The sequence below is a fragment of the Cervus canadensis genome, chromosome 7 (assembly GCF_019320065.1).
Source record: "Cervus canadensis isolate Bull #8, Minnesota chromosome 7, ASM1932006v1, whole genome shotgun sequence".
Taxonomy (NCBI): domain Eukaryota; kingdom Metazoa; phylum Chordata; class Mammalia; order Artiodactyla; family Cervidae; genus Cervus; species Cervus canadensis.
Window position 1 is genome coordinate 5,265,496 of NC_057392.1, and position 13,335 is coordinate 5,278,830.

The following is a 13,335-nucleotide window of genomic DNA, read 5'->3' on the forward strand; positions in this document are numbered from 1 at the left end:
GCCATTCAAACACAAAACTGATGCTGTGGACCAGCAATCAGGGCTGGACACTTGAGCTATTTTCCCCGTGCTGCTGATGGGCTGTATTGCCTGAGCCTCTGGCTCTCCTGTCAAATTCCCATTGTGAGTAACTGCCTGTATCTGCAGATAAGTAGCTGAGGTTGGGAGTATGATCTGTGATGACAGGACAGATTTTTTTCTTTATGTGAAAAATGGCTAGTTTACAACAGCATTAAATCATAATTTCACTCCACATTAAAAAAAGTTTACAAACGTTTACAAACTGACTTCATAGAGCAATATCCTCAAATATAAGAGCAACCAAATGCCCAAAGTATTGAGGCCTCAGTAAGCGAATCAGAGTTGAGTCCGGGGAGCTGACCCTACTCCGGCCTCCTTACAGCTGAGGATGTGACAGCTATCATCACAAGCTGCACTACTTGGTCAGGTCTCTTCCTCACTCTCTGTTCAGTTTACATCAAGCACTTCCCTCTAAGATGCAGAGAAGGAACAAAAACGTGGGCTTTGGAGTCAGGCAGACAAGGGTTAGGATCCTGGCTGTCTGGCTGTGGGATCTTCTCAAAGTCACTTACAAAATGCAGATAAAGAAGTCTATTTCCTAGGGTCGCTGGGAAAAGACTGAATGAGATAGATCGTGGCAAGAACGTTGCCAAATATCTGGTAGTTAATAAGTGAAATCTGTTTTCTGTGGATGACTGGAGCAGAATACTTCCAACACTCAGGTTTATCATAATATCAGGCTTATCGAAAGCACTAAATGATAACAAGATTTCAGTCTCTTTTATTCTGCTTTTTTTTTAATGTCATATTCCATTTGAGTCCTAAGCATGTAAGCAGGTACCATGGAATGTAAACAAGTAAGGAAACAGAAATATACTGAATGAATCATATGTGAAACAACGCTGTGACTCATACAAATGAAATTGCTGCTTGGCTGCACAAAAGAATTAACACTAAAATGTTTAAAAAGAGACAACATAAGAATAAGCTATTTTAATCAAGCAAAAACAAATTTATATCCATTAGTTCTAAAAATAAAATTAGACTTTTCCAACCCTTAACATCTGCATTTAATAATATCTCCTAACCAAAATACAGATGCTAAAACAGCAAGTTACAATATATCTTGTACAGCATACAGTATGTTTCACTGTTCACACTTACTTTAACTCTAGTTGGTCATTATGTACTCAATGCATAAACATCACTTCGAATAAAATTTTCACAATTAACAAAAAATGTGACAAGGCTGTCTTAAAACGGCTCTGCTATAAATTGTATAGAATATACAGAATTACAAAGTCAAGTATTTTTTATCAAAATATACACCCCTCCCTGAAACTAACACAAGCTATCAACATTTTAAACGAATAATACAATTATAGAAAATATTTGCAAAATTATTTTTTCATGTATAAATATTCTGCCATATTTACTTTGGTCTAGAATTATTAGCATACAAGTCCACTTAAAAAATATCCACATGGAAGGGCTGGGAGACATCATTACATGTAATCATTTTGTATTTAGAGTTACTTCAAATCAAAATGACTGAAATACACAGTAATTCTTGATTCATAATCCTGATTGAGATAAAACAAACTGGTAGATCACAAGATTGCTTATTCAGTTTTCTAATTATCAATTCAAAATGATTTGCATAAGCCCTTTGTGACTATCTCTTTAACAAAACCCAAATGAATGGTTCAGGTGTACATATATACAATGTATAAAATAAAGTTGAACTCATTTGCATTTTTCCATTTTCCTCTATTACATAATACTGTTTGTAAGTGAAAGTAGATGAACAAAAGATAAATGCAAATACAATATTAGGGTTATTTAACAGCAAAGTACTACAGTATAAAAAGATCAGCTTTGATTATGTCCTTTTCTGGGTGTTTAGATGCTTTCTGGTCCACCCCAATCCATATGAAGTCTTCTTTGTGGAGACATCACAACACTTGAAGAGAGAACCCGGAGTTCTTCAAGCCATTTCTTCACAATGGTATCCTTGCAGCCTTGGGTAATCTTGGGTTTCCAGCTGTCAAATCCTGTGAACATGAATGGCTGCAGGTCATCCTTGAACTGGGTTCCAGACTCTGCTCATACTGGTGTTCTGGTGATCAAATGGGTAAGAATGTTTTCTCTCTCCCTCCTATTCTGGCAGCTTAAAAAGTTAAAGAATCATGACTTCCAGCTTCCCAGGAACCTAGTCCATGTGACGGAATATCCTATAGGGTGGTTAGATTTTGAGGGCCGTGTTGGTGGTGCAGGTCAAAGAAAAAGAACATTAAACACGGAAGTGGGTTTTTAGCAAGGGGGCTGAAAGTGGCTCAGTCACGTCCAACTCTGCAACCCCATGGACTATACAGTCCATGGAATTCTCCAGGCCAGAATACTGGAGTGGGTAGCCTTTCCCTTCTCCAGGGGATCTTCCCAACCCAGGGATCGAACCCAGGTCTCCTGCATTGCAGGTGGATTCTTTACCAGCTGAGCCACAAGGGAAGCCCAAGAATACTGGAATGGGTAGCCTATCCCTTCTCCAGCAAATCTTCCCGACCCAGGAATCGAACCAGGGTCTCAGCTGTCTGCAAACATGAAGACAAGGCATCTGACTTGTGAATATATTCTATATGTTTTTGAAGCATGTAAGTAAGTCACGGAACCTTGTCACTCCACATTCTATCTCTCCACCCTCCAAAGACAAAGCTCCATTTGAGGCAAGGAAGGTCATCACTTCCTACCCACTCAAGTCATTATTGGGTGGGACAGGGGTGTGTGTATTTCTGTTGTCCTTTATTTATTTTTTAAATAGTATATGCTCGTGGGCTGCATGATTTCCAAGAAGGCTGACAACTGTAGGGATTAGGCTTTCTGTCACTTTCAAGTGCCTGGGAATTCACCACCATACATGTGCCTTGCACTTAATTTCCAAGACACTCCTTCAGTGGCCCAGGAGATGCCAGGTTTTCCTTGAACCCTTGAGAATGATTAAATCTATCTGGAAAGACCTCCACGTCCATGGCCTTGTGATGGATGGAAGACTTCAGGGAGTTTCAGAAGAATTTGACCTTTTTTCATTTCTGAAGTGAGGCCACTAGAAAGTAATACACAGCACAGTACAGGTAATCACAAGTAACTTCTGGGAAGGTTCTCCCCCGTGGATAAGGCATGACCTATGTTTTTTGGGACTTGAGAAGACCGGTTCTAGTAACAGCTCAGCCATAACTTCAAGAGAACAGCATTCCATCTAAAAGCATACACATGCTCTGAAGTCGTACTCAAAATGCTTCCTACTGATTTTTACATCAGTTCTCATTATTTGCAGATCTATTGCTCATCATTATAATTCACTACAGGGGACATGGACAGTTAAAAGTTATAGTGCTTTGTATCTGTATTTTACAAGGTTTGTGTTGCAGAAAAGTAGTTCTAGATAACATATGAACGTCCTACTTGGGTTACTCATTTCACACGTATTTTCAGCTATACTATTATTTCATATGAACCCATTAATTTAAACAATTTTTAATACTGCAGAAGCTGGATGAGAATAATGACTGTCACAGCTCATTTCCTTTTAACATATTTATGAAGGTGACATTTTCATGATATCTGACCCTTATATCTCGTTACTAAAGACAGTTGAGCAGCCAGCTCCTATGAGCACTCACCAGAAAGTTTTAAATTACTCTAAAATTAAACTCTTTTTTTCTCCCACTGGCAAAAATATCACAACTGAGAACTTCATAAACTTTCACAAGACATTTGGGATACTGGAAGATTCGGCTATTTTGTTTTTGCATACTTTGCATGAAGTTAATGCTAAAACCCAAAGTGGATATTAGGATCCTTCTTCTGGAATTTGAACAAAAGAGATTTTCTTTGTTACATTTCACTCCTTCATAACTGTTAAGTGAACAAAACTAAACAGAAACAAAAGAAACAGCTAACTAAAAAAAAAAAAAAAAAAAAAACAAACCCACCAACTTGTATTCTCAAAGGTTTTTTTTTTTCCCTAAGTATCTCCATTCAAAGGACATTATCAACAACGGTTTGTACATTATCCTTTTGGTCAGTGCCTTCTGAATCAACGAAATGTGGATTCTCCAGGGGACTGGAGTTTTCGTGGCCTGTGTCACCTTCTGCTTTCTCCTGCTGACTGGGGCTTTTGAACAAGTGTTTCTTCTGGTGCATTCCCAGGGCAGCAGCTGTTTTGCAAATTTTGGGGCACTGGAAGCAGGCATAGCCCTTCCCATTGTGCTCCCTGATATGCCTCTGCTCATGATTCCTTTTCGTGGACAGATACAAAAAACTCTGAAAGCAGAACTGACAGTGGTATCGTTTTTCTCCCGTGTGGATCCTTTCGTGGATTTTGAGGGTCTCGTTCAACGTGAAGGCCTTGTTGCAGTACTGACAGATGAACTCCTTCACGCCCAGGTGGATGCGCTCATGCTTCTGCAGGTTGCCGTGCACAGAGAAGCACCGGCCACAGGTCTTGCACTGGTACGGCTTCTCTCCCGTGTGGCACCGCATGTGCATTTTGAGGGTGGAGGGGCTCTGGAACTGCTTGGCGCAGAGCTCGCACGCGTAAGGCCGGGCCGTGAGATGCCGGTGGGGCCTCCCTTGGCTCCCGGCCCCCGAGGCTTTGTCTCCGTCGTCGCAGAGTTCACACTGCAGCTTAGGCATCTCCTTGTTTTCCTCTTCCTCGAAGGCCTTCTCCTGCGGAGCCTTGCCCACCGCACAGTCCAGGTCGGCCGGGTATCTACACTTACTGCTCGGGCTCCTGTTTTCGTGTTCCTTCCTCCAGTTGGCCTTCCTCATTTTTCTCAACTGTCTGGATTTCTTCTTGGGTTTGTAGTTGTAGTACGGGCGCCACGGTTTGTCCGTGGAATCCTGGTCACTGGCATCGTCGAACATCTCATTCATCTCCATGCACTCGGACTGGCAGAGCCCGAGAGGGTTGTCTCCGTTGGCTTCCTGGTCGCTCTCCTGGGGCAGCGTCTCCTCCTGCGTTTGGTATTTGGGTCTCCGCCCTCTCTTATAGAACAGTTTAGAGCCGAGGATGTGCCTCTTCACAATGGCTTCATTCCCGATTTTCACCGTTATTTGACAAAGGGGCGCGACGTTGCTGTTTGTGGAGGTTCCCGGGAGAGCGGGCTTTGCGATGTAGGTTTCAATTTTACTCGTTTCTTTCATGGTATTTGTACTTTTGCCCAGTGAGCCTCCAGGATCAGCAGTGAATTTGGACTCCTCTGGGATTTCTCCCCTGTTACATGGGCCAGCTTTCTTTTTCTCCTTCATGCTCTTGGGTCTGCTGATGGCCCTCCCAACTTTGTCTGGCTCAGTGGGCTTGCCATCCTCTTTGGGGGTCTGACTGACAGTCTGGTCTGAAGGGGCTCCTCTGGGGTTGCAGCTGGTCATGGCAGCAACGGCGTTGCTGTGCATTATCACCGATGAAAACTGGCTGCTGTGCACGATGACCGAGGGGGCCGAGCCACTGTAGCTGATCACAGAAGTGGAGTTCTCACTGCCGCTACTCACAGCCAAAGCAGGCACATCCCCTGCCCGGGGGTCCGAACTTACAGCGTTTTCAGTGGAAGAAACCGACACCTCTGTGGAATAAAAGTTATTGTCCAGATCCACTTTCAACTCTCCCCTCTCGCCCCATTTGGTGCCCTCTGCGTTTTGTGTACTGGCCGAAGTGGGCACGTCCTGACGTGCTGGTGTTTCCAATGGGATGGCTGGACTGTTGGTCAAGGTGTTTACACTGTCCTGGAAATTCAGAGTAGGTAATTCAGAGCTGTGTGGATTCTGAATAACATAGGGACCAGGTGCAGGCTCATTCAGCTGACTGTTTTCTCGAGCATTTTCATAGGAAGAATGTCGGTAGCTCTTGTAAGGAGCCCTCTTGCATTTCATGGGCAGGAGCCTGTAAAGTTTATATGGATAGACACTAGGCTTCAAGCCTCCATTTGCCGTTTTTTTACTGATGGAAAGTCTATGATCGATGGCATGGAAAGACTTCTGGTGGTTTTTGAGTATATAGTAGGTCATGAACGTCTCCAGACAGAAAATGCACTGATACCGCCTTTCCCCTGTGTGCCAAATCTCATGTCTTGTCCTGTACTCAGCCAAAGCAAACACTTTGTTGCAGTAATGGCAAGGATATGTTCTCCTCCAGGAGTGAACATTTGCATGTCTTCGGAGGCTGGATAAAGTCACATAACTGCGTTTGCACACCACGCAGCTATAGAGCATTTGCCCATTAACAAATTTAACCATGTGTTCTGTTTCTGGCAGCGTGCTCCCGGGACTGGAAAAGTCACCAATCCTATTCTCAGCTAATAAAGGTTCTGGAGCTGTGAATGAACTTCCATTCTGCCCAATGGTGGGGTAGTTTTCTAAGAAGCGCTGATTCCCTCCAGGGACGGGCATGTGGCTTGACCGCATGCAGATCTGCTCGTGCCGGTCCAGCCTGTTGAGGGTGCTGAACTGCTTGTTGCAGTGTTTGCACACCAAGGGCTCCTGGGTCGGCTTGTGAAGCTGCATGTGGGCACTGAGCAAAGTGCTGCTCTCAAAAGATTTGGAACAACAGCTGCAGTTGTAAACGAGGGGCGGCACCTCAGCGGCTGGCGGCCCGGGGACATCCGAGGATTTATTTTCCTCCGCCCTGGGAAATTGGACCTCTCCTTCGTTGTGGCTGGGAGATTTTGAAAGGGAAAGAACTGCAGCTGGCTGTGGAGTTTCTTCTTGAGGCACCTCCAAGTTGCTTGCTGGAGGGGCTGGTACATTTTCTGGAGTGGAATCTGATTCCTGGGGTACGGAGGGTGTCTTTGGCTTTCGGCATGTTTTCGGTTTTGCTGCAACAGCTTCGGCGTTCTCCTTCCCTGTTTTTGCAGGTGAACTGCTGTCCTGTTCCCGGGCAGGCTGGCTTCTGTAAGCCTCAGCCACGGAAGACACGGCAGACACGGCGTAGGAGTGCTCGGCGAGGGTACGCACGGGCTCCACCTCGTGGCAGACGTCAGTCCTCTCCAGGCAGAGGCTGGTGTTTCTCATGGAGTCGGAGACCTTTTTGAAACTTGCTCTCAAGTCCAGTGGAGAGAACATGTTATTACTGTTTTCTGTTTCAATGATGGAAAATGCATTTGTTATCCTTGGCCCGTTAGTGATGGCTGGTTCTTCATGCCTTTTTTCATTTTTTTCTTCCTTGACCACTCCCTTTTCGGTAATGCAGAATACATAGGGACCCGGGGAACTGGAGAAGTTGCGATCAGTAAGATCTTCCAAGAAGGATATTCCCAGCTTTTTCCCAGCAGCTGCGAGATCGGTGACAGTTTCCTGTCTCTTGACGACGACTGTGGAGCTGTAGATATAATTGAGAATTTCTGTAAACACTTCAGCTTTGAGATCATCCAGCTCCAGGACGTGGCTGGAAATACAGATGGTATGGCTCCAAAAGATGTTTTTGAAATAAAGGCTTGAAGCAGCCAGGACATTGCTGTGGGCTTTAAACTTGGTGTCTTCCACAATGATGGTGACATCACACAAAATGCCCCGAATGCGCTGTTCATTTAAGATGGAGAGCACTGTGTCGCTGTGTAAGTTGTCCTTGAGGTCCCTGGAAAGGGACATGACTGTCATCTAAAAGAAGAGGAGAGAAGTGGTCAGAGATAAAGGTCCTTCCACGAGGAGCTCTTTGGTCTATAGGCTATTTTTGATTTCTTTGAAAAACTTATTTTTTGTATGAAAATACAGGGTTTTGTGGTCTTTGTTCCTTTTTAATCTCATCTTGTTGTTGCTCCAAAGACTTGGAGTCAACCTTAGAAGCTTAATCTTTATCTTGCCCCAGCCTGTTTCTCATACCATTGCTCATAGTTGTTATAGTTGGAAATCCTCCCAGAACTTTTTCTCTGACTTTCTCCAAAGTTGTAGGCTACATATACATGTCCAAATTTGGGGGGAGAAGGTTCCCCGATAAATGTTAAGGGTCTCATCATCACTCAGGGCTGCTGTGTTGAATTCTTAGAATCAGGCAATGTCATGGTCCCATCACAAAACTCCTGTCTATTTCTGATGATCCACCCTAATGATTTGATCCAAACACAGCCTGCAATGCAGGAGACCTGGGTTCTATCCCTGTGCTGGGAAGATCCCCTGGAGAAGGGAAAGGCTACCCATTCCAGTACTCCAGCCTGGAGAATTCCATAGACTATATAGTCCATGGGGTCACAAAGAATCGGACACGACTGAGTGAGTGACTTTCATTTTCAATTTAGCTCATGAAGCAAGAAAATTATTTTTTAAAAGTTTTCCTTAACTAAGCAGCGTGTGTGTGTGTGCACTCAGTCGTGTCTGACTCTTTGTGACCCCAAGGACTGTAGCCCACCATGTTCCTCTGTCCATGGGATTTCCCAGGCAAGAATACTGGAGTGGGTTGCACTTTTCTGCTCCAGAGGATCTTCCCCACCCAGAGTCTCCTGCATTGCAGGTGGAGGCTTTACTGCTGAGCCACTGGGGAAGCCAAAGCAAGCAGTATCTGTAACTAAAGTTATTGGCTGCTCAGGGAAGAAGAAGGAACTGGAGGAATCATTCCTCATTTGTGGCTCTGAAGGGTCTCAGAGAAGTCTTGGTCTGCATGACTGAGTCTGACCACCAGGGGCCCCCTGCCCTCTGCACTACTGGCCCTTATGGGGACTCATCTCATTCCTCTGATTTCCCTTTTATCATAGCCATAGTAGACTGGGATGTTCAAAAATAACTCTGCAAGGTACTAAAGGCAACCAAAATGGAAACAAAACACAGAACCAGGGAAGTATGTTTCTGAGTTTATAATACTGTCTAGTCACAGGTTCTTAAATTAGCACAATTTAAAGGCATGGCGGCTCTTGTTCTGGTCTGAGGATCCCACTCCTGTTGTACTCAGGTCTTATTACTCTCTATGTTCTATAATGAGCCTGGGTTGGCCAGAGCCTACCCACTACTATTCTAGTGAGGGACAGTCCAAAGCACCAGCTTTCATAGCTACCTACAGTAAAAAATACACAGTGCATAGGGACCCGAGACAAAAGTGAAACTAAAACCTTCCCTTTAGAGGTGTGATGCCGTCCGTCCTGTTCTATTATCTTTCACTTAAAAAATGCTAACAGCAACTCACCAAACTAATTTTACTATATACTAAGAGGTCACTCCTGCACTTAACTGTAGTGCCCTGGCCAAAATACCCGCTCTGGTCTAAAAGACATACTACTCAGCTGCTGTTCATCAAGTCTCTCTGATCAAGTGATGTCCAGAAAGCCCATACAGCTTGCCGCTCTTTAGCCCCCAGTGGCCATGTCTTCCTAGCACTGGAGTATAACATTTAGCTCATGGCATTCATTCAGTCGGAAAGACCAGATGGCCACATAAAGCCTCTCTTTTACCTTTTTGTAAAGCAATTATGAGCTGTGCCTATTATGTTAGTGTCCTTTATACACGAATCCATTTGATAACCTCTTTTATTTCATTCAGCCACTGGAAAAAGTGCATTTCTACTAACAAATTCTCCATTATCCAGATAATGAGAACAATGCACTCACCACGTTTCTCTCTTAATTCTCGAAATGAGGAAGCTTAGAACTAACGTTTACCATCGACTGTTGTAGACACCGTGAGCCTGGGTTTCTGCTGTGACCACTGTCTCACTTTATTTAGTGATAGCTCTTCTACTCTTGTTTTACCTGCCTTTACCTGTAATGTTCCATGAATCTTTTCCAGGGATGTGGGGGACTAAGTCTTTAAATAAAATTAAATAAAAAGGAATCTTTATGGCCCCCTCTGCACCCCTGAAGAGAGAAAGGGTCATCCCTGAATGGATTGCCAGAGTCTATCCTTCACTGGCTTACAGATCAATGTCCTACCTACTTCACAGGTGGCTCTTTGGTCTTCCGTGAGGTCCCTCTTTTCTAGGCCCCTGGGAGATCTACTTTCTCTCCCTTCTCGTATCTTTTTCTCCTGTTTGGAAGGGTTGTGTGTGCTCAGTTGCTCAGTCATGTCTGACTCTTTTCGGCCCTATGGATTGCAGCCCGCTAGCCTCCTCTGTCCATTGGATTTTTCAGGCAAGAATACTGGAGTGGGTTGCTATTTCCTCCTCCAGGGCATCTTCCCGACCCAGGACTCAAACCCTGTGTCTCCTGCGTTGGCAGGTGGATTTTTTACCACTAGCACCACCTGGGAAGCTTGAAATGGTCAGACCAGATCATAACAGGCTCTAGTGGACTCCCCACAGCAAGTTTTATATTGTAAGTACTAGTTATCATTAAAAGTTATCATCAGATTTGAGTTAAGTCACTCAGGATCACTGAGGCTTCAGCACACGGAGATGATTAGAGGGAGGCCAGCTGGTTGCAAACCAGCTAGTCAGACCGTCCTCTAGTCCAGGTCAGAATTAATCCATCTACCCCAGACAGTGTAAGAACCTGGGAAGGAGTAGATGGCCTCAGCCCCACCTAAGAAGGTGAGATGGGGAGCGTTAGTATGTGAATTCAGAATTTACTCTCTTGACCATTATTTCTTGAATATTGGCTGAGTGCTATAGGAAGACAAGAGTTCATTTCTCCCTGGAACAGAGATTTACTGAATACCTACTTTATGCTTTGGGATAGAAGTTCTCGAACCTGGCTATGCATCTGAATCACCTGGGAAGCTTTAATATAGTACAGAATTTATAGAGTCCCCCTACTCCGCCCCTGCTGAGATTCTCATTTGGAACAGCTGGGGTGAGACCCTGGACCCTATATATATTTTTGTACCGTATTTAGCGAATAAGGAACGTCCTATTTGTCCCTGTGATAACAAATTTGAAAGGCACACGAGTAAACACTGGAAAATCGTCTCAGAGGATATTCACACGGTTTTTATCCACCAGCCAGAACCAGGTCTGGGAGCTGACACTAAAATCCAGCAAAATCCAGCAATTTTGTTTTTTTACAGAAACAAAAATTCTGCCCCCAAAGGTCTGCAGTATAGCAGGGAAGGTAAGACGTGGTCACATGATGCTGTAAAGCCAAGATTCCCAGTGAACGTGCAGGATCGGGAGTGCTGGGACAAAGAGTAGGGGGGAGTGGCCCTGGGGCAGGGGTGAGGGAAGGCAGGAAAGCCTCGCCAAACCCCCTTTCGGGGACAGGTGACGCTGACTTCAGCTCTGCCTGCTGAAGGGGACAAAGCTGAGGAACACGAAGTTCAGTCGGAATGAGGCACAGTTGAGTTTCATGCCCTCAAGAAGCTTGTAATCAAGGAGCCCATGTCACAGTTTAGAACAAAGCAACCAAATCCATCAATGCAAGGTGAAAAGGCAGTGACAGTTGTCGAAGATGCAATTTCAAATCATATTCTACATGTCCAATGTGCAACTGAGTTTGAAGTCTGAAGACCAGAGGGGACCCACTGTGGGCCTCAAACACAGCTGGTCCCTAACCAGTGGTGGTTGACCCACGTGGCATCTGGACCATGTTTTTGGGAGGGGGGGGGGAAAGCTGATGTCAAAGAACAGTAAGATTTAACATAAAAATCCATTTATCTTCTCTTGAGAAACAGGAAGACTGGACAACAATGGGGCTGCTGCCTGCCTGGCGACCGAGCAGCCGTGTCCCTGCGTCCCTGTCACCTGCATGCACCCGCTACCTTTCCAAGCACTCCCTGCCAAGCGGCTTCTCTCAGCACCAAGCCCAGCCTGGCCCCTTCAGCTGGTCTGGTGGTGATTGGACCCAGAGTTTTGAACAGTCATCCTTACTTTAAGGATATCCCTAAAACTCGAATTCAGACTTAAATGAGTTCAGGGGGGAGGCAGTCATTCCCACCAAAAATAGTATCCTTTGACTTAAAAAAAAAAAATAAACTGATCTCTTCTGCTATATTTCTTCATCGAGAGTAAGTGAAAACAGAAGTCTTAGGAGTTCTTGCCAATGGAAAGCCCAGAGCAGACTTCAGAAAAAGAAATAGAAGCTGGAAAGCAGATGAGATTAAATTTATATGTAATATTCTGAAACATGTACTAAAAAGCAAGTTTCGTATAATATATCCATTATTTTCAGCAGTATCACCAGAATGGAATAAATAAGCATGAAAAATGTTATTGTTACAAAATTTTTGGTGAGCCAATATTTTAAACCAATAAATCAATCTGTAATTAGATAACTGTGATCATCTGATTTATGTTACTATTTTCTTGAGTTTGTTTTTTAGCTGTAAAGCTTTTAACATACACCTTATAAACACACAAATACACATACATATATATCCACATGCACATACCAATAGATCTACGATTATATGAATATATGAACATGTGCTAGTGGAAACAGATTTTATAAGCACAATAAATATGATGAATGTATAATTCGGCATCTAAAACAAGAAGACACTTGAGAGAGAGAAGGGGATACAGCTAATAACTGTGCCAGATAAACAGGTATACATGGGGACTATATCCTGGGAAAGGAGGATGAAGGGTCATCCTCTATTTATATATATTAAAAAATATACATATCTATATAAACTAAATATAAAATTCTACATTATAGTTATAATTACATGTGTACATTGAGATAAAGTATACTTCATAAGTATTTAAATTGCTTTTAAGAATTTTATAAATATATGATAAACATACTTAATAATTATACTTCATACCAGGGCCATTGGGAAATTCTACCTAATTAGCATATGTAGAATCTGCTGCTGCCTTTGTCTCCTGCATTATTCCAACCTTATATAATACATTCATATTACGTAAGGATGGGCACTTAAGATGCTTTTGATGATTAATAATGACTTTTCTTGTTTAAAATTAATTTTTATTGGAGTATAGTTGCTTTACAATGTTGTGCTACTTTCTACTATTCAGCAAAGTGAACCAGCTGTATGTTTACATTTATCCCCTCTTTTCTGGATTTCCTTCCTCTTTAGGTCACCACAGAGCCCTGAGTTCTCTGGCTGTACAATAGGTTCTCATCAGTTATCTATATATTACACATAATATCAATAGTGTAAATCTATTAATGCTAATCTCTCAATTCATCCCACCCCACCTAAAATGACTTCTTCACTTACTTTTAGAGTTAACTAGTATTAAAAAATTTAAAAAAAAAAATCTATGTTGATGGTAAAATATGCAAACAGTACAGAAGCAGATTAAGGTACAAAGCAGAAGGCCCCTCACCGACGCTGGGCTCCTCAATTCCACTCCAGTATATGCACAACACACACAATTCACGCACTCCCTACATGAGTCCTCGTCTCATAACTCAGAAAGACTTCTACATTCTGCCTGTA

General features: G+C 43.3%; 1 protein-coding gene across 16 annotated transcripts in view; it reads right to left on the bottom strand.

Moving 5' to 3' along the window:
* Nucleotides 1-786: 786 nt before the first annotated feature.
* Nucleotides 787-13,335, bottom strand: part of ZBTB38 (zinc finger and BTB domain containing 38) — a 77,535-nt gene continuing 64,986 nt past the window's right edge. For all 16 annotated transcript variants that reach the window (XM_043474251.1, XM_043474241.1, XM_043474247.1 and 13 more), the window contains one exon: nt 787-7,668. In XM_043474251.1, the coding sequence (XP_043330186.1) occupies nt 4,057-7,668 (3,612 nt within the window). In that variant the 3' untranslated portion in view covers nt 787-4,056. The remainder of the gene's footprint in view (nt 7,669-13,335) is intronic.